This window comes from Engystomops pustulosus, chromosome 4, assembly GCF_040894005.1.
Source record: "Engystomops pustulosus chromosome 4, aEngPut4.maternal, whole genome shotgun sequence".
In the NCBI taxonomy this organism is placed as follows: Eukaryota; Metazoa; Chordata; class Amphibia; order Anura; family Leptodactylidae; genus Engystomops; species Engystomops pustulosus.
The window spans coordinates 158,423,872-158,441,771 of NC_092414.1; the positions used below are offsets into that span (position 1 = coordinate 158,423,872).

A 17,900-nucleotide genomic window follows, 5' to 3' on the forward strand; every position below is an offset into this window, starting at 1 on the left:
TTCGATAGACTTTTCTTGTTTTAAACTGTCTAGAAAGGTGGAATAACTGACTGGAATCACAGTCTCATGCTGTGCAATCTACATTTTCACACAATTCTTTCACATTTTGCTTATTAATTGTGAATATTTGTAACCTGAATACTCATTTTTTTTGTATCTGTTTATTTTTTCTAGGGAAATATCTCTCTGGATATGCTTTTACAACATCTACCATTAGATGTCAGTCTTTACCAAGTTTGCTAGCCAGAGTCTTTTATACACAATGCAAACATGTGTTAAGAATTTGCACAACAGTGAACTGTCTGTCTGTGAAGAGCCAAACAAAGCATATGTGCACCTCTCATGCAGTCCTGTTTACACTGAAAGGACAAAATCGTGCCTCTCAACTTTTGGGATAAGGAACATAAGGAAAAAAAAACTGCACTAAACTAAACCCATTGCCCAGTCCCTTACCCCCCCCCCCCCTAACATACTATAAAAGTCACCCCCATCTTCTTCTCCCCTTTTCCTGATGGGCATTTCTCCTCCCCCTCACATTGTGGCCCCTGTCCTTCTTTCCCTTGACATTGTGGCCCCTCTCCTCCTGCCCCCTGAGATTGTGGCCCTTCTCCTCCTAACCCTTGAGATTGTGGCCCCTCTCTTTCTACTCCTTGATATTATGGCCCCTCTCCTCTTGTCCCTTGAGATTGTTGCCCCTTCTCCTGTTGCTATTAAATAATAGAAAAAAATCAGATACTTACCTCTCCGCTTTCCCCTGCAACTGCATAGCTGCCTCCTCTCCTGCTGGAATGCACAGCTCTGAGGCTGGCTAACCTCTGCTCCACATAGCAGCGGCAGAGGCCTAGAACAGAGCCCAAAATGTCCCACCAGATCTGGGAGTGTTGGGAGGTGTTTCTGTGTATTCATAGTCACATTAAACCTTACCTTTATGACACAGTAATAACAATGCAACATAGAACACTAATATTGAATTTGTAGAAGAACTTGTATATGTTCTAGTGCAGGGGTTCGCAAATGTTCTTCATGATAAGTCAGTTGATAATATGGCTCAAGTAGATCATTTTCACTTTAACTTAGAATTCCTATTTTACTTCCAAAGAATGAAAATTGTGAATCCTGGCTTCCAGACCCCTTTATAAGTAAGCATTTTCCGCTGCTTAACATTAGGCCACCGACACATGACAGCCAGTTTTAGAACGGTTGGCACAAAGTTTTTAATGTATGTGTGTCCATGGCTTTTATTTTAACAAACACATTAACTGATCCATTATAAAGTACCACATGTCCTAGTCAGAAAAGTTTTTATCTGATCACTTATAGACTACAGTTTACAATGGAAGGCTGATGCAAATCAGCCATGAAAAACAGACTTTAACGTTTGTTTTTCACGGGTGATTTTGCCACCCTTCGTGTGCAGGAAGCCTTAGACTGGCTAATTCAGTACTGAGCTTATGATTGTGAAGTCTATACAGAACTATTGTCAACAGCCGATCTGCTGTACTGCTCGGGTAAGTAAATGGCTCTGTTCAGATCTATATTTACAATTTTTATCTACTCTAGCACTGCCAGATCTTTGAAGTCTGTTGGCACACTGTTAGGCGCCATATGGGTGGATTCAGAGGATGAAAATGTCTTAAATTGTCTCTTTCATTTGAATGGAACCTTCAGAAACTCATGTGTTTCACACCTAAACTTTTGGGTAGGATTTTAAAGGATTTCTAAATTTCTTCTTGGAGCTGACTGAATATTAAAATTCTCTTTTGCTGTCATTGCTAAACCAGATCTCCTGTAAGAAACTGGAGCCTGTGTTCAGCTGCATCCTCACTTCCCAATGACTTGTACTGGACATATAACAATACAAAAATGTTACGTATTTCTCTTTCATATGTCATATAATGGAACATCACACCTTGCTGAGCACTTTATTAAAGGACGTTCCGACTTTATTCAAAAATCTAGAGGGGGACGGGGGGAGGCTGTAAAATTTTTTAAAAAAACGTTTACTTCTCCAGCACTATGGGTCTCTGTGCCGCAGTCCATCAGAGCCAACAACTTTCATCCTCCTGGCCTGCCCACCAGACCAGAAGCACCAGGGCAGGTAAGTATATATTTATTTTTTTACAGCAACGCCCATGCTACCTCTAAATTTTTTTAATACAGTCGGACAACCCCAGACATACTTTTCCTGTTTCCCAGCAATCAACCATTTTAGCTATTTTTTATCTTTATGCAAAAAGACTGCTGCAGCCATTTCTTTCTATGTGCCAAGAATCTTCCAGTGCTGCTCAGTTACATACTGATGGACATCCTTAATAGAAGAAGGTGAACCCATATACCCAGTGCACAGAAAAACTCATTTGTATAAATGGAAAAATGTCAGTGACTTCAGTGTTAAACTCTCCGCCTCCTTGACTTTATACAAACAATTTACATCTCATGTCAAAGTTGAGCTCTGAACGTCTCCATCTTCTGTGATTTATATTGTTTATCGGACTTCCAGAGATCTGGTTAGTGATGTCTCTGGATGTAGGACCATCAATTACAGTGAAGGGGGCTTACTAAGAAGAGAGAGCTTAATTTCAGAGGTAAAATCTTCACCTCCTTGACTTTATACAACCAATTTACATCTCACTTCAAAATTGATTTTCTGGATGATGCCACCACACTGGGTGAAAAAAGAAACACAATCTGGAAGGTGTTCTGCTGCTTAGCAACATACTGGTATTGGTTCATTAGGTCGATTTCTGATGGCAGGTTCCCTTTAATTTTCAGTAGTACAGATGGTCATAGTAAACTTCAGGATATCCTTTTTTCAAGGAAATCTATCACCAAAATATAGCATGATAAACCAGGGACACTTACTCATAGTTCCAGACAATGCAACTGTTGTAATCTTCTTATATCTGTCATCTGTGGCTTCCTTCCTAGTAAAATCATCCTTTAAAATGATGCTAATGAGCCAGAAGTGCTATGGGGTGTTGTTAACATAGATCTTTCATGCAGTAGCTTCACAGGCTGCTACACTGTGCTGGAGCACAACATTTGTTATCCATGGCCTCCTTTCTTCTAAATTCAACTTTTAAAATTATGGAAATGAACCAGAAGGGAACTGGGGGCATTACCAAAGCCCGTCAGTGCTATAGATTCACAGGCTGTTATATCGTGTAGGCGCACTTCCTTAAGCAAGCAGAGGGATGGGGAAGTGCTGAGGGAGCAAAGGGGGAGGATGAGAAAGTGTAACAGCCTGTGAAGAGAGACCCTTCTGTCTCATTAGCATAATTTTAAAGGATGATTTTACAAGGAAGGAGGCCATGGATAACAGATATAAGAAGACTACCACAGTCATGTTTCCTGGATCTATTAGTTAGTCTTTCTTGTTTATCATGGTTTACTTTTGTATACAATTTTGGTTGCCCCTGGATACAACTGTAAACCTTCTGACTATGGTTCGATTCCTCTCATGAATAGATTCTCCTGCCTGCTAGATACCGTGCTCCCTGACCCTCACCCCCAGCAAAGACACAGGCACTTCCTGCCAGCAAGCAGCAGCATGCAGAGACTTACTTAACTAGCTACAGACAATAAATGGTCTTTATTCGGGAGGGGGGCATATAGCTGACTCTGTGTGTGTTATTGGTGAGTTAACAGAACTGAGAGAATCATTGGGGCAAATTTACTTACCTGGTCCTGTCATGATCCCTGATTCAGACGGTCCAACGAAGATGAAGTCCGGCATGATTCATGAAGCTCGTGCGAGTTCCTGCATCCGTCGCTTCCCCGCGGAGGTCCGCTGGAGTTCACCTGCTTCTTCCCAGTGCATGTAAGTGCATGTCTCGCGACACAATTCTAAATGTTGAATCCTGTGCGTAGTACGAATCCGTCGGGTTAACCGACGGCCCTCCCCCCGATTTCTGTCGCTTGCAAGCCGGCACCGGTGCGGCAAAATCCGATCGCATGCGGCACAATCCCCGGCACGATGCGGCGCAAAACGGAAATTGTCAGGAAACCCGATGAAAATGCGCTCCGCAGACCCTTAGTAAGTGAACCCCATTGTGTTTTATATCCATCTCATGGATCTCATCTCTCTTTTTCTATTTGTCAGATCCTAGTAGAATGTTCAGAAGCTAAGTAAAAGTGTATATAAACCTGTACTCTGATACACACAGCATCTCATAGCACTAGAAGGATCATGAAGTGTCTGCTTAGAGAGCCCCCTGCCTCCACACTCTGAGATTTTACACTGACTACTACTGATAGGAGCTAAAACAGCAATAATACTGAGTAAAATTGTAAAATAAGGGGTTAAAAATAATCTTTATTGTGTAAACATCACGGGGGATTAAAATTTGAGAACGTTCTTTCGTGGTTAAAACCCCTAATATTGCAAAGACAAAACAGTAATATTGGTCATACCTCTTTGGTTCACTGGATCTTTAGCTACATAAGCAACATAGTCAGTAGTGTCCTGAAAGAAAATGTTAAATATCAATAATCAATAGACCATACAAGTACAATTGTTATAGAGCCACTGAACCTAAATTTCTGAGGAAAAGTCTGTAATATCCAACTCACAGATATATCACATAAGACAGTGATGGCGAACCTTTTGGAGACCGAGTGCCCAAACTACAACAAAAATCTACTTATTTACCATGAAGTGCCTACATGGCATTTTAAGCAGTAACTTATTGCTACCTGTTCTTCCAATCTTTCAATCGTATCAGCCCCCTGAGGAAACCAATACAATTGAAAAAAGAAGGGCAAATTCAGACTCAGACATTGTAGCTTCTCTCCAGTGAGGAATAATGGTGGGTCCATCAGGACGACCTTCAAAGATATTGCCGTTATGTCAACACCTTCTCAATTTTTATACAATTCCAAACAGCCTTAAAATAGCACTGAGAGCAGCATCTCTTGCCTGGGACTACAGGAAGATTTGGTAGATTTAGTCCTATTTGGTGAACTCTGTCCTGGTCTGAGTGCCCAGGGAAATGGCTCTGAGTGCCACCTCTGGCACCCGTGCCTTAGGTTCGCCACCACTGACATAAGACATTGGGACCGATTTATCAAACACAATTATGACAGAATTATTTAGCAATTTTACATCTAGTACAAATAAGGGAATGTGATCTTGGGAACGCGGGGATGGCTTCATAGGAAAAGGTCCATGCGCCAAATTTTATGCAAATGTAATAACATTTTGGGCCAGTTTCTTGGAGTAAATTAGTCCAATTATTTTATGATGCAAAGTACAACTAGACATCAGAATTATCATCCAGCATCAGACACTGTGATAAATCTGGGAGGCAATAGACTTTCTAGTCTAACTCTGGTCTTTCCTTTGCAACGCAGAGGTCCTTTGCACCATTCTGATAAGTTTTCCCCTTTGTGTCAGTGTTAGAGTTCCCTAGAGGAATATTACAGGCTCCCTCACCTCAGTTTAAAATGATTTCCTATTGGTCACAGTAGCCTGTGGTTAGGTAATGTGAGTCTGCTTCATTGTGTATTTTGCTAGAACAATATTTTGTCTAAAACAATCTTTTCCTAATAACTGAATTGGATGAAATACAATGTTGTTATGTAAAAAATAGGATATTTTACTGCATTGCAATGAAATACAAAATATATACACAGCCTTAGGGCTTATTTACACAACTGTAATAGGGATCTGTGATCTGGCCACAGAATTTCCAGCTCCCATTGAGGACTATGGCACCCAGAGTAAGGCAGCTGCAACCGTGCCAGGCGGTCGTGCTGCAAAATATAGGACATGTCCTATATGTTTATTTTTCTGTTCTATGGAGAGGTAAGTAGTGAAGAGCGTTCACCCCTACGCACAGGTTGCGGCCAGGGGCGCACAAGGTTGTCTGAATGTTGCCTAAGAATTTTAAATTTGTCAGATAAGAAATGGTTGTCATAATCTGACAAAAGTGATAGGAACAGTATACAAATCATAATGGCAAGCAGAAAAATATGCAGAAAAATATGAAATATGCATTCATTGGTGATCTCCATTTAAAGGAAATCTACCATTCAAACGAAGCATGATAAACCAGGGACACTTATTCATAGCTCCAGGCACTGTGCTGTGGTAATCTTCTTATAAAATTATGCTAATGAGTCTGAAGGGCTCCGTTGGGTGCTAGCAGGGCCCGTCTGTGATGTAGCTTCACAGGCTGTTACACTGTCTCCCCTTCTCCCTCAGCACTTCCCTCTTCCTTTGGTTGATGCAATCCACTGTACACAGGAAGTCTGGTAACACGCCCATAGTCCTTCTCCCTCATTAGCATTATTATAAAAGTTGATTTTAGAAGGAAGGAGGCCATGAATAACAAATATAAGAAGATTACCACAGTAACAGTGCCTATGAGTAAGTGTCCCTGGTTTATCATGATTTACTTTGATGACAGATTTCATTTAAACAGGACCAACGCATTAAATCCAGATATTATATTCAAATGTTTCAGTCTCTTATGGACACTTTTCAGGTGAATATAGGAGGAATTAGTATGACTGCAGTAGGTAAAGGGCAAACATTGTATTTAGTATGGATACATTTTAGTGTGGTGAAATGGAAAATGTTACAAAGTAGCAAAAGAGGTGTGGTTTTCCTTTTCCCATCGTGGGAAACTAATTTGCATATTTTACCTGAATACCCTAGTGGAGCATCAATGACTATAAGTCATTGTCATAAGGCCTAAAAGGCGTCCCTTATTGCCTACTTTCCGACCTCATTCTGCATAGACATCTGGATGCCATTGTAATTGGTTCATGGAAAAAAAATTAAATAATACTTACTGGATCCCCACCAGAAGCAAATGATATTGATTGCATGTGGTGGTTCGCAACTACCTAGAAAATAAATCACATTTACATAGAGAAGATAAAAAATTTGCTATAAGCTTTGCATCTTACTATCTCAAAATCCCTTATTCTAAATGGCATCAAGCAAAATTGTAGAAATGTCTTTTCTGGGTCCTGCTCACCAAGACTACTCCATAAATCACTTGTTCTTTCTGCAATTAATAAATATATATATAAAATTTTTGGCCTTACAGTGATGCATAAGTCCTTGATATGTGGCTTTTAAATGCGTAGACATATACATAGTAGCCTCTGTAGCCATAATAGCCATTAATGACTCAATGGAAGAATTAATCAATGTGTTGCAGGCTCCAATAGTGTGTAACAGATCATTGCCATGAGGAATTCTGCCACAGTTTAAAGTCCCATTGTGGCTGGCCTTGATCTGGCGGCAGACCCTGTCACGGTGTAGTGAGCACACCGTGTCTGTGCTTTGTGTCTGTGCACTGTGACTGGACCACACGGCTTTCAATGAAGAGGAGAGAGGTGAGGAGCTCACTCCCCCTCCCTTCTCCACCCATCCCTGTGGTGGCCTGGGCTTCGGTCCACAGACTTTTGCTTTTAGATGGTCTAAACCAGTGATGGCGAACCTTTTAGAGGCCGTGTGCCCAAACTGCAACCCAAAACCCCACTTATTCATCGCAAGGTGCCAACCAAAAATTAAAGCAGCAACTTATTGCTCCCTGTTCAACAACATATTGGCCTCCTGAGGACAGCAACACAGTAGAAAGATGGAAAATTGTCATCATTTTAGCTTATTTCCAGTTTCCCTCTGTACACAGAGAATTGTGTGGCCAGCAGAAGGTCCTCCAACGATAATTGGCCCTGTCTATTTATTCTCCCTCTTCCTACACTCCCAAGTAGCAAAGCAAATATCGAAATATGACTGAAAGAAGCATCTTTTAAGTTGCTTGGGACTGCAGGAAAATTCCTTGAGTCTTGTCTGGTGTGCTGGGGCGATGGCCCGGGTGCCTACAGAAAGGGCTCTGAGTGCCGCCTCTGGCACCGGTGCCATAGGTTCGCCACCACTGGTCTAAACTGTGTGCCACAATGTGGTGCACCTCCTATGTTTTTTTGCCACACAGATTATTTCAGCTGGGTCACACCAACTTTCCCAAAGACCACACCCATTTTCCAAAGGCAAGCTCCTTTGTCAGATAAGTTAGAAAAGGGAAAAATGGTCAAAAAGCTATCGTAAATGTATTGGAAATTTTTTTTTTGAGCAAAGAAGTCTGTCCCAAGTGGCTTCATAAATTTCCTTTAGTACAAAAGGACAATTTCATGGTGGAACAAGATCAAGCAAGACTTATGAAATGGTGAATATTCTGGGCCCTCTCAGTTCTCATTTATACTACCATTTATACTACCTTTTAAGTGCTTCTGTTGAACCTCATTATGGCACTTTAATAGAGGCAGCACACAAGCATCACCAACTTGTCATGACTTGATGTATTTGGGGGAGGTAGTGAAGACGCATATCAGCCATAATGAATACTACATTGTATTTTCTATATTCACACATACCTGTTGGGTGTCAATATTTGTGAGCATAAGGCTGTTGGTGGAGATTGTCAACTTGACATTTATCCCAGAAAACTGAAGGTTTCTCTTTCCCAGTATGTAAGAAAGAACTTTTACAGGAGGCTGAAAATAAAAAGGCAAGGAAACATTTACATGCATTTCATTTTGGCGTTCTTATAAATCCTGACTACAAATATGGTAATTTGGTTTGACAAATGGACCCTAAATCTTGTAGAGCTCCTGCTTGGAGACAGAAATGGTGATGACAACTGCATCTTTTAAGATGAACCAACATTGATCAATAATCTGTGGATACAGTGTCAGTAAGTATATGGGGCATAACTACAGTGGTAGCAGCCATAGCAGCTGCTGTGGGGACAGGAGTGTCAGGGGGCACGGCACCTGACCTCACATGCTGAAGAATGGAGGATATGCGCCATTATAAACAGATTCTGCTGCACATTGTACAGCATAACTGTACTGTAACTATACTTCCTCATGTGGTCAGCAGCTACTGGGACAGATCTGTGTAAGTGTGTATATGTATTTATTAGTGCATGAATGTGTTCGCATAAGTGTGTCAATGTGTGTATGTGTATAAGGGTGGACTAACATTGGCATTTTTTCACATCTGATTTTTCACTGAACCCATTTTGGCTTATGTACACATAGAGATTGGTTTTTTCTTCCTGATGCCTTACTGAACCTTTCTTTTCAACTGGCTCTTTCAAATTTCAGTTTTTTTTCACTGATCAAATGTTGTCAGTGAACACAAAAAGAACAGGTTCTAAACAGACCACTGATCAGTGGGAAAAAGACCATTAAAAGGAATGGGTCAGTAAGGCATCAGTGAAAAATCACTGAAGCCAGGAAGAAAAAAACAATCTGTATGTTTTCATAAGCTAAAATGGGCTCAGTGAGAAATCACTGATGTGAAAAAAACCCAATGTGAAACCACTCTTAGAGTGTATACATGTGTGAGTATGTATATATTATATATATATATATACACACATATATATATTTATATATATTCTGAGAGGATAGAGGGCCCCATTCAGAAGGCTGCTTTGGGGCCCTGTCCCTCCTAGTTATGCCCCTGGTAAGTATTTAATTTCCCCACAGTGCCACAAAGCAGAGGAACGCCTAAGTGGTAACTAATAAAATCATATGCCTGAACCGCTTCCTGATACTTGAATTGCTTAATTAAGTATTTGAAAGTGGTTTTGACGCAAGTATAAATTAAAGCAAGTTTTTAGATGAAATAAATGGTGCGTCAGACACCAACATTATGTAACTCCAATTACTTATCAGCCTTCATAGCATGTTATAAATGCCAGGTCTACTTAATGTGGTTCTTACACACTTGGCATCCAGCTTTCTTTCTAACACACTCCCTACATAATGAGCATTCTCTGTGAGTGCTCCATGGATCATTGAGGCTTATCTGCCACATTCTTTATCATTTAGCGCTGCCTTCCTCATGAAACCAGACAAAAGTCTTGGATGGTGAATTACATGCCAATTTGGTAATTAAAAGACTACGCACTTCCCTTTAACGATTCCTCCCTTTCTCTGGTCATGCAGAGGATAACTTTGCTAAATCCACTGCAAACAAAGAAGCCTTAGTTAACTGCCCGGAGATCACATGTATGAGATACTATGTTTCATTTGTTGTTGGGACATCTACAGGCTTGCAAACTGACCTCTGTAGACCCTGTTCTTAGGAAAGGGGCAGCAAAATAACTAGGTTTTATATTGTTTCTAATGCTCTCATTATTATACAACATCTAACCAAGGATTTATTCAGTGTCAATGCCAAACAAAAGAACAAACTGCATTTACTGTATTGTATTTTTTTAGTAAACTGTGAGACATTTTAAATGATGCCGGCATATTCTTATCAAAGATAATAGCCGAGTGATTGTTTGTAAAAAATACTTAAATCTTTATGTAAATTAGGTTGAAGGGCTTTGGGGGGCATTATCAGATCCCCTTCGGCTGTGGTTCTAACCCACCCTCTGCCTCCTCATCCCCCCCCCCCTTCTGCCATCTCCTTCAAGAGCCAGCTGACATCATCGGGAGGGGAGGCCTGGAGGAGCCAGCAGGAAGGTTAGAACCCAGTTTAGGAGGCGGCATGGACTCCGGTAACGCACCCCAGAGCCCATTATCCTAATTTACATAAATATTAAAGTCTTTTTTTTATCTTTGATTAAAAAAAATATGGTACCGTTATGCTTTTTAACCCCTACAAAGCACTGGTGGTGCATTGTAGTTGTCTATCCTAGGCTTTTTTATAGAATAGGTCAATAATAGATGATTTGTAGGGGTGCAATACCAGGCATTACCATCCATCAGTTGATTGCAGAATTGCTACTTATCAAGGACAATAGTAAAAAAAACTATGTGCATAGAGTACCCTTTACTTCAGGGTGAGCAATTCTTGCAGTGAGCCTGGATAGATGCTACTCAACCGAATAGTAGCGCTGCAAGCAACTGGTCAGCGGTAGTTCTGTGTACTTCACCCCATCTCTCACCTATTATTGACTTCGCCCATAGAAAAGGTCTATAATAGTTATAGCATGGAAAAGTACCTGAACACAAAGAGATTATCTACTGATATATAAATTTGATAATTTAGTAAAGGCAGTCCCTGATTTAAGGACACACAACTTTTAGACAACCCCTAGTAACAGACGGACCCCCTTTCGCCACTGTGACCCTTGGCGAAGCTCTCTGAATGCTTTACTATAGTCCAGACTGCAATAATCAGCTGTAAGGTGTCTGTAATGAAGCTTTATTGATGATCCTTGTTCTCATCACAGCACAATATTTTAGAAAACAACTGTCACTAGGACAAAAAACTATCTTGTCTGGAGCTAAGTACAAACCTAAAGAACATATCTTGTAGGCAACCCGGGGACTACCTGTAGTGAATGATACATGTGCATAATTACCCTTCGTTTCTTGCCAGCTCCTTTTGCACAGGGAATGGCTTCACAGAGTCGACTTATTGCTTCCCTGTATACAGATATAGACAATACTCATTAGGTTATAGAAATGTTGTATTAATTACAGTTAATTAATATTATTTACCATCAGTTGGCTCATCACTAAAACTTTTGATGGTTATTTCACAAATAGATTGTAAGTCGATACAATCGATACGGGGAGGAAGTCCCTACAGAAATACAACAGTCTAACTTAGAATTGTCTATGACCAGTTTAGTCTTTGTTCATTCTCATTTTATTTGTGTGTTCACAAATCGTATCACTGGAGCACATTTTGTAAAAATGTTTATAAGTTAGAAAGTGCAAAATTAGACTAAACTGCTTTAAGTTGCTCCTTCCTTGTCAAAGTGCCTGATGCTGGCTGATAAAGCGCTCTGTCTACTGTAACTAGACATCTCCAATTTGTCTAATTCACAAAAAAAAGGGTCCACATTTTCTAATGCTAATTTTGATGCAGTTTAGACCATGGCTATGTTATAGTGAAGCCACTATATGTCTAAAAAGTGTCTTCAAAAATTGATAAATATTGCGCAGGGAATTATTTTTGGTGCAAATTAAGACCACATTCTTTTAGTAAATCTGCCTCATTGGGGCACATTTACTTACCAGTCCTCTGGAGTTCACAGAAAGTGCATTGTCCGACGATAATGCACTGTGCCGCGATTCACTAAGATCATGCGCCCGATATCCTGCATGTGTCACTTCCCCACTCAGGTCTGACAGAGTTCACCATCTTTTTCATGGTGCATGTAAGTGCATTAGCTTGCAACACAATTTGGAAGTTAAATCCCACACTCAGTCCGAATCAGTCGGATCGTCTGACAGCCCGTCCCCCTTCACTGTCGCATGCAAGCCAGCGCAGCTGTGACAAAAAATGATTGCATGCGCCAAAATCCCAGCACTGACACCTGTTAAATACCAGTCCAAGCTGTGCAATCCCCGAAAAAGGCAAACAGTCTGACAAAAGTGAGCAGAGTGACCCTTAGTAAATGAGCCCCATTGTGTTTTCTTGTCTTTGAACCATATCAAAGTATATTCATTAAACTTTCAGCGTTGATGTAAAAATACACAAGGCACATTCTCACACTTTTTAAGGGCATGTAAAACTTACAGTCCCAGTCATGGTAAGTTAACTAACACTTAGATCTTTTTCTATAATATTTTGTTCCCAAACCTTAAGGCTACACAAGTAATATTTTACAGGAAATTTCCAGTTTAAGTGGTGGGTGGTTGTGTGTCAATCCAGGGATGACTAACTAGATAAATAGTCTGGTATAGATGGATGTTCCTGGAAAATCTTATTTTCTATTTTTCTGTGTTATGGTTTTACATATATCCATTTTGTATCTCTTTTTTGCCCACTCAGTAATCACAATTACACTAGTCTTCTTTGTTCATTGTAACTTCTTGAGAACAGAGGAATGATATAAGAGGTATAAAATTCTGTTCGAAAAAAATAGCTTTTAAGCAGAAAAAAAGCACAGCTCGTAACTGAACAGAAAGCTTTATTGTTTGAACAAAACGGAAACATCTTATGGGAACAAAGATAGTTATTCAGCAAAAATCTGTACAACGTAAAATGCAGTATTACTAAAAAGACATTATTGTCTAGTTCTGAAAATGGGTACGGGGTAAATCGAGCCTCTGATCAAATTGCTTCAGTGTTTCGATTATTCTAGCTAGTTTCGTGCAAGTGCAAAAGTGGTGTAAAATTGGTAGACAATCGCAATGAATTAAGCAATTTTGGGGTCACTAGAAAATTGTAGTTTGATGAAAATGAGTGGGCTAAACTACTCAATATCAAAAGTGAGACTTTGAAGTCACAAAAAGAGGCATTAAAGTCTTCTAAAACATAACTGAAGCTGTTTCATTAATCCCGAAAATTGTGCTGTATTTATAGTGTCCAAGGGACACCAGCCTGTGTAAATGATTTATGCGTCACACTACCACACCAGAAACCTTAAATGGGGGTCATGAGCTAGGTGCTCAAACTATGGATAACTCACAGCCCCAACACCCTTCCCTTATTCACAGTCACTGAGTGGTGAGAGCGCTGCGTCTCTCCGCAGCGTGAACATACCGGGCGGCTACACAGCAGTATATAGAGCCTTAGTCCTGCCCAGATTTTTCCTGCAGAGGTGTGCATGTAGCCTAAGACCATGAAAAGGTCCAGATTTAAAAGTGATTACATGGGAGGAAGCCTCATCACAGCAAAGTTCATGAACTACCCCAATTACCCCAATTAACATATCTGCTGAGGAAGATATACTACAGCTGCATAGGCTGAAGGAATCCACTGAATGATACAAGTAGAGACAGGTTGAGATTTTGTCATGGGCAGTCCAGGAGACGCCAGAGAGCCATGGGCTGGTGTCGGAGGAGAGTTACAAGTAAACTGCGCTCCAACACACAAAAGTGAGTGGACTTTTAAGATATGTTGGTTTCTTTGGTGGACATGTAACCATAAAGGTTGAGGTAAAGAGACATGAGCAAGATTGTGAACTGTTCCTCCTGGTTCTTTATCCTTTAATATCAATATCAAGACTCCAATTATTTCGCCAGCACTAACTGAGAGAGATCTTCTTCAATTCCTCCCTTTTTGTTGCTCTGGTTGCTTACAGTATATGTTTAAAAACTAGGACAGTGAAAAGATTGGTGAGTTGTTAACCACAGAAGACAATCTGATTATAGCATTCATTTTTTCAATTTATTTTTTTTAATTTATTTTGTTTTATTTTTAACAATCACCAAGCAAGAACATCTGCCCAGGGATGGGCTATAAACAAATGTGGAAAAGGGTACAATGAAAAATAAGTACTTTAGGTAATATAATATCAAAAAGAAACAGAAGAGAAAACCATAAAACAAACCTTTCAGACTAGTCTCACAAATTTAGGAACATATGAGGGGAACCGGAGCAGTTGACCTAAGAGCCTTAGCCATTAGTCATGCAATGAAGGTCCCATGAAGACCAGACAGATTCAAATACATCCAATTTGTTGTTCAGTTGGGCGGTCAGGTGTTCCATTGACCTCATGTCCTTAATTCGAGTATAGAGGTCCGTGGATGAGGGTGGAGCAGGTCTCTTCCAAAATAGGGAGATCAGACATTTGGCCGCTGTTAGGACATGAAGGAGCAACCTGGCTTTAGGGCCTCTGATATTTCTGGGGGGCAAATTAAGTAAATATACTGCAGGATCCAAGAGAATATCGATAGCTCACTATTGCCGGACAGCACCAAAAAATGTGGTACAAGGAGCCAACCTCCCCATGACATCGTCAACAAATATCTGAGCTAATTGGGTTAAGCTTAAGCAGCAATTCAGGAGTGTGATACCACATCATAAGGAGTTTGATCTGATTCTGTAACCTGAGAAACGAGTGATCTAACGTCGCGTGTAAGTTTGGCAGAGTGATAAGAGGGTTGGACAGAGTGAACAGGACGTCATCGGCAAATAGGGAGATTTTGAATTGAGTTTTGAGGACCATGATACCCCACAATCTGGGTCTGCCCTGATATGAGCCACAAGGGGTTCTATGCTTAAGGCATATAACAGTGGTGAGAGTGGACAACCCTGACATGTGCCGTTTTGATGGGGAAGAAGGGTGAGAGGGCATAGGGGTGGAGTACACTGCCGTAAAGCTTGGAGAAAGGGTCCTTCAAACCCAAACCATTGCAAGGTAGCGAACATAAAGGTCCAAACGATCAAACACTTTCTCAGCGTCTAAGCCAGTGGTGGCGAACCTATGGCACGGGTGCCAGAGGTGGCACTCACAGCCCTTTCTATGGGCACTCAGGCCATCACCCCAGGACTGAGTTCACCAAACACTGAATTTTCCTGCAGTCCCCGGTAAATTAAGAGATGCTGCTCTCAGTGCTATTCGACACTTCATTGTCTGTTTGGAACTGCGGGAAAAATGAGAAGGTTTTGACAGAACTGCATTATCTTTGGAGGTCCTCCTGCTGGACCCACCATTCTTCCTTTACAGAGAGACCCTGGAGAGAAGCTACAATGATAATCTGAATTTGCACTCCTTCTTTGAACTGCTGGCCTCAGCGGCCGATACAATTGAAAGATGTGAAAGAACAGGTAGCAATAAGTTACTGTTTAAAATTTCATGTTGGCACTTCACGGTAAATAAGTGGATTTCGGTTGTAGTTTGGGCACTCGGTCTCTGAAAGGTTCGCCATCACTGGTCTAAGCTGAGGAAAAGCGCCTCTGCTCCCTGATGTTGAATAACCTCCAGGAGGTCCACTGCCCTTCGCATGTTATCTCCAACCTGGCGATATCGGATGAATCCGACTTGGTCTTTATGGACCAGCTGTGGGAGCCACTAACTCAATCTATTGGCCAATTGTTTCGTGAAAATTTTTAAGTCAGAGTTAAGTAGAGCTATGGGCCGATAGCTTGCGCATATCAGGGGGTTCTTACCAGGTTTATGAAGTACCGTGATGTAGGAACAGAGCATGGTAGATGAAATATGGGTACCCCCAAGGAAGGGGTTGAACAACTGGACCATGTGAGGTAACAAAATTTCACTATATGTCTTGTAGTAGGCATAGGTAAAAACATCAGGGCCTGGGGCTTTGCCCATGGGTAGGGCTCGCAGCACCTCTGCAAGTTCCTCAGAGGTGATCTCCTGGTTTAAGCAGTCCAGCGCCTCCCCCGAGAGGGTGGGGAGATTACAGTCATTTAAGAAGTGGGATAAGTCGTCCGTCATCTCTGAGGAGTCAGGGCGAACCGTGGTGGGGAGAGAGTATAGGTTGCTATAGTATTCTTCAAAGATTCGGGCCACTACATTTGGGTCATAATTAATTGTCCCTGTGGCATCTTTAATGCCATACGGGTTGCTGTTAGCTGATTGTGTCCGAAGTTGGTTAGCCAGCAAAGTATTATTGCCATATTCATAGAATCATCTACGGGAGTATCTGAGTAATTTCTCACTGCCCATGAGCAGGAGTTCGTGGAGGTTAGCCCTAGCATCAACTACCTGTCTCAATAGTTTCAGGGAAGGGGCAGTAACGTAGACAGAAAAGTAAGTTGTCTTGAATTTGGTGAATATATGTTGCAGAGGACTACAGGCTGTCCCTCTAGGGAGCCCTGAACTATAATGTATCTACCCTCCCAGTACATCTGTACTTTAGAGGCCATAAAGGGGCAAGTACCAGTATTGCTACACCTGCCTTCTTAGTTTGAGAGTTTCCTTAAAAGGCCTGTGGATATAGATTCCTAGCAAATTTACAGGCTTTTTCAATTCTTGCAGTAATAGATTGCGTTTATTGTTAGAGTTAAGTCCTTTAACATTAAATGCCAAAATTCTCACCATCTGGTTGAAACATCTGGGAAAGGCTTATCTGCAAACCAGAAGAGAGGCACAAGGACCTGTCCCGGGGAGGCCCCTGTGTAACTTAGCGAGGCTGCTCCTTCTGTGTACTGGGGAGATGTAGCCAGGAAACATGAGTTGACTACAAAAATCAATAACATTACAACTTCCAAAGAACAATGGAAAAAAGGAAATGGCTAAATTCTAAGTTACAATTCAAAAACATATGAGTGGAGCCTAGCCTCTCCAGACATGGGTTATGGCAGACACTTCGAGCATGGACTCCAGAGCGCGCCCCCCCCCTCTCGACCTGCCAATCAGCTATAGGTCAGTAAGGCATACCTCAACATTTCAGCAAATTACACAAGAACCTGAGAGTCAGCAAATAGATAAACCAATTCTGTTAAGAAAGAAAGACTGCATGAGCTGGTTGTGGCTGCGAGACCCACTTACTCCTGCAGCTTGATCTTGTTCTCGATGGGACTTTCTGCTAGGTGGGGGCTAGAGGTGGATTTGGAGGGGCGAGAGCTCTTTCCGGTATGTCTGGAATCGGGATGTTCAAGGATTTGCAATTCCACTAGGTCTTTAAATGTTTTAAGTAGGAGGGTAACTCCATCTTTCTGCACTGAGAGGCTGAATGGGAAGCTCCATTGATCGGTAATATGATGGTCTTGCAGCAGTTTCAGCAGCGGCGCAAAATTCTGCATCGTTAAAACGTGACCCAGGGAAGGTCTTGGTAAAGATGAGTTTGCATTCCTGGGAATTCAATACGTTTCAACCGTCAGGCTCTCATCATTATTTCTTCCTTAAGGTGAAAGTCTTTGATACAACAAATTATGTCTCTTGGACAATTAATAGTGGATTTTGGGCGAAGTGCTCTATGGGCTCTGTCCATTTTAATAGGAGAGTCAGGGGAGTTCCCCATGAGTGTGTTGAAAATTTCTTGAAAAATGGAGGAGGTGTCCTCTTGGCCCCTCTGATTCCAGGACTCTCCAGACCCTGATGTTATGCCTCCTTCCCCAATATACAGACCCTCCATATGAGATTGTAGTTCTTGTATTGTCTCTTCTTGGGACAGGACACATTTGGCTGTTGTCTGGTATGGGGTTGGAGCGGTGTCTGGCGATTGAAGAGCAGCAGGGCTGGAGGCTCCAGCACTCATTATGCCCTGTCCCCCCC

At 41.4% G+C, this 17,900-nt stretch overlaps 1 protein-coding gene and 1 long non-coding RNA gene across 4 annotated transcripts in view; one reads left to right on the forward strand and one right to left on the reverse strand.

The window, feature by feature from the left end:
* LOC140127491 (uncharacterized) overlaps positions 1–17,900 on the forward strand; it is a 50,445-nt gene that overhangs the window by 26,087 nt on the left and 6,458 nt on the right. The window contains exon 4 of one of the 2 annotated variants that reach the window (XR_011854999.1): positions 175–1,002. The exons of the other annotated variant lie outside the window; for it this stretch is intronic. This is a non-coding gene — a long non-coding RNA (uncharacterized lncRNA). Of the gene's footprint in view, positions 1–174; positions 1,003–17,900 lie in introns of those variants that run through there. 2 annotated transcript variants of the gene reach the window in all.
* SHC4 (SHC adaptor protein 4) overlaps positions 1–17,900 on the reverse strand; it is a 53,159-nt gene that overhangs the window by 14,905 nt on the left and 20,354 nt on the right. For both annotated transcript variants that reach the window (XM_072148256.1, XM_072148257.1), the window contains exons 3-6: positions 11,343–11,406; positions 8,389–8,508; positions 6,799–6,852; positions 4,414–4,465 (exon numbers count right to left, since the gene is read on the reverse strand). In XM_072148256.1, the coding sequence (XP_072004357.1) occupies positions 4,414–4,465; positions 6,799–6,852; positions 8,389–8,508; positions 11,343–11,406 (290 nt within the window). The remainder of the gene's footprint in view (positions 1–4,413; positions 4,466–6,798; positions 6,853–8,388; positions 8,509–11,342; positions 11,407–17,900) is intronic.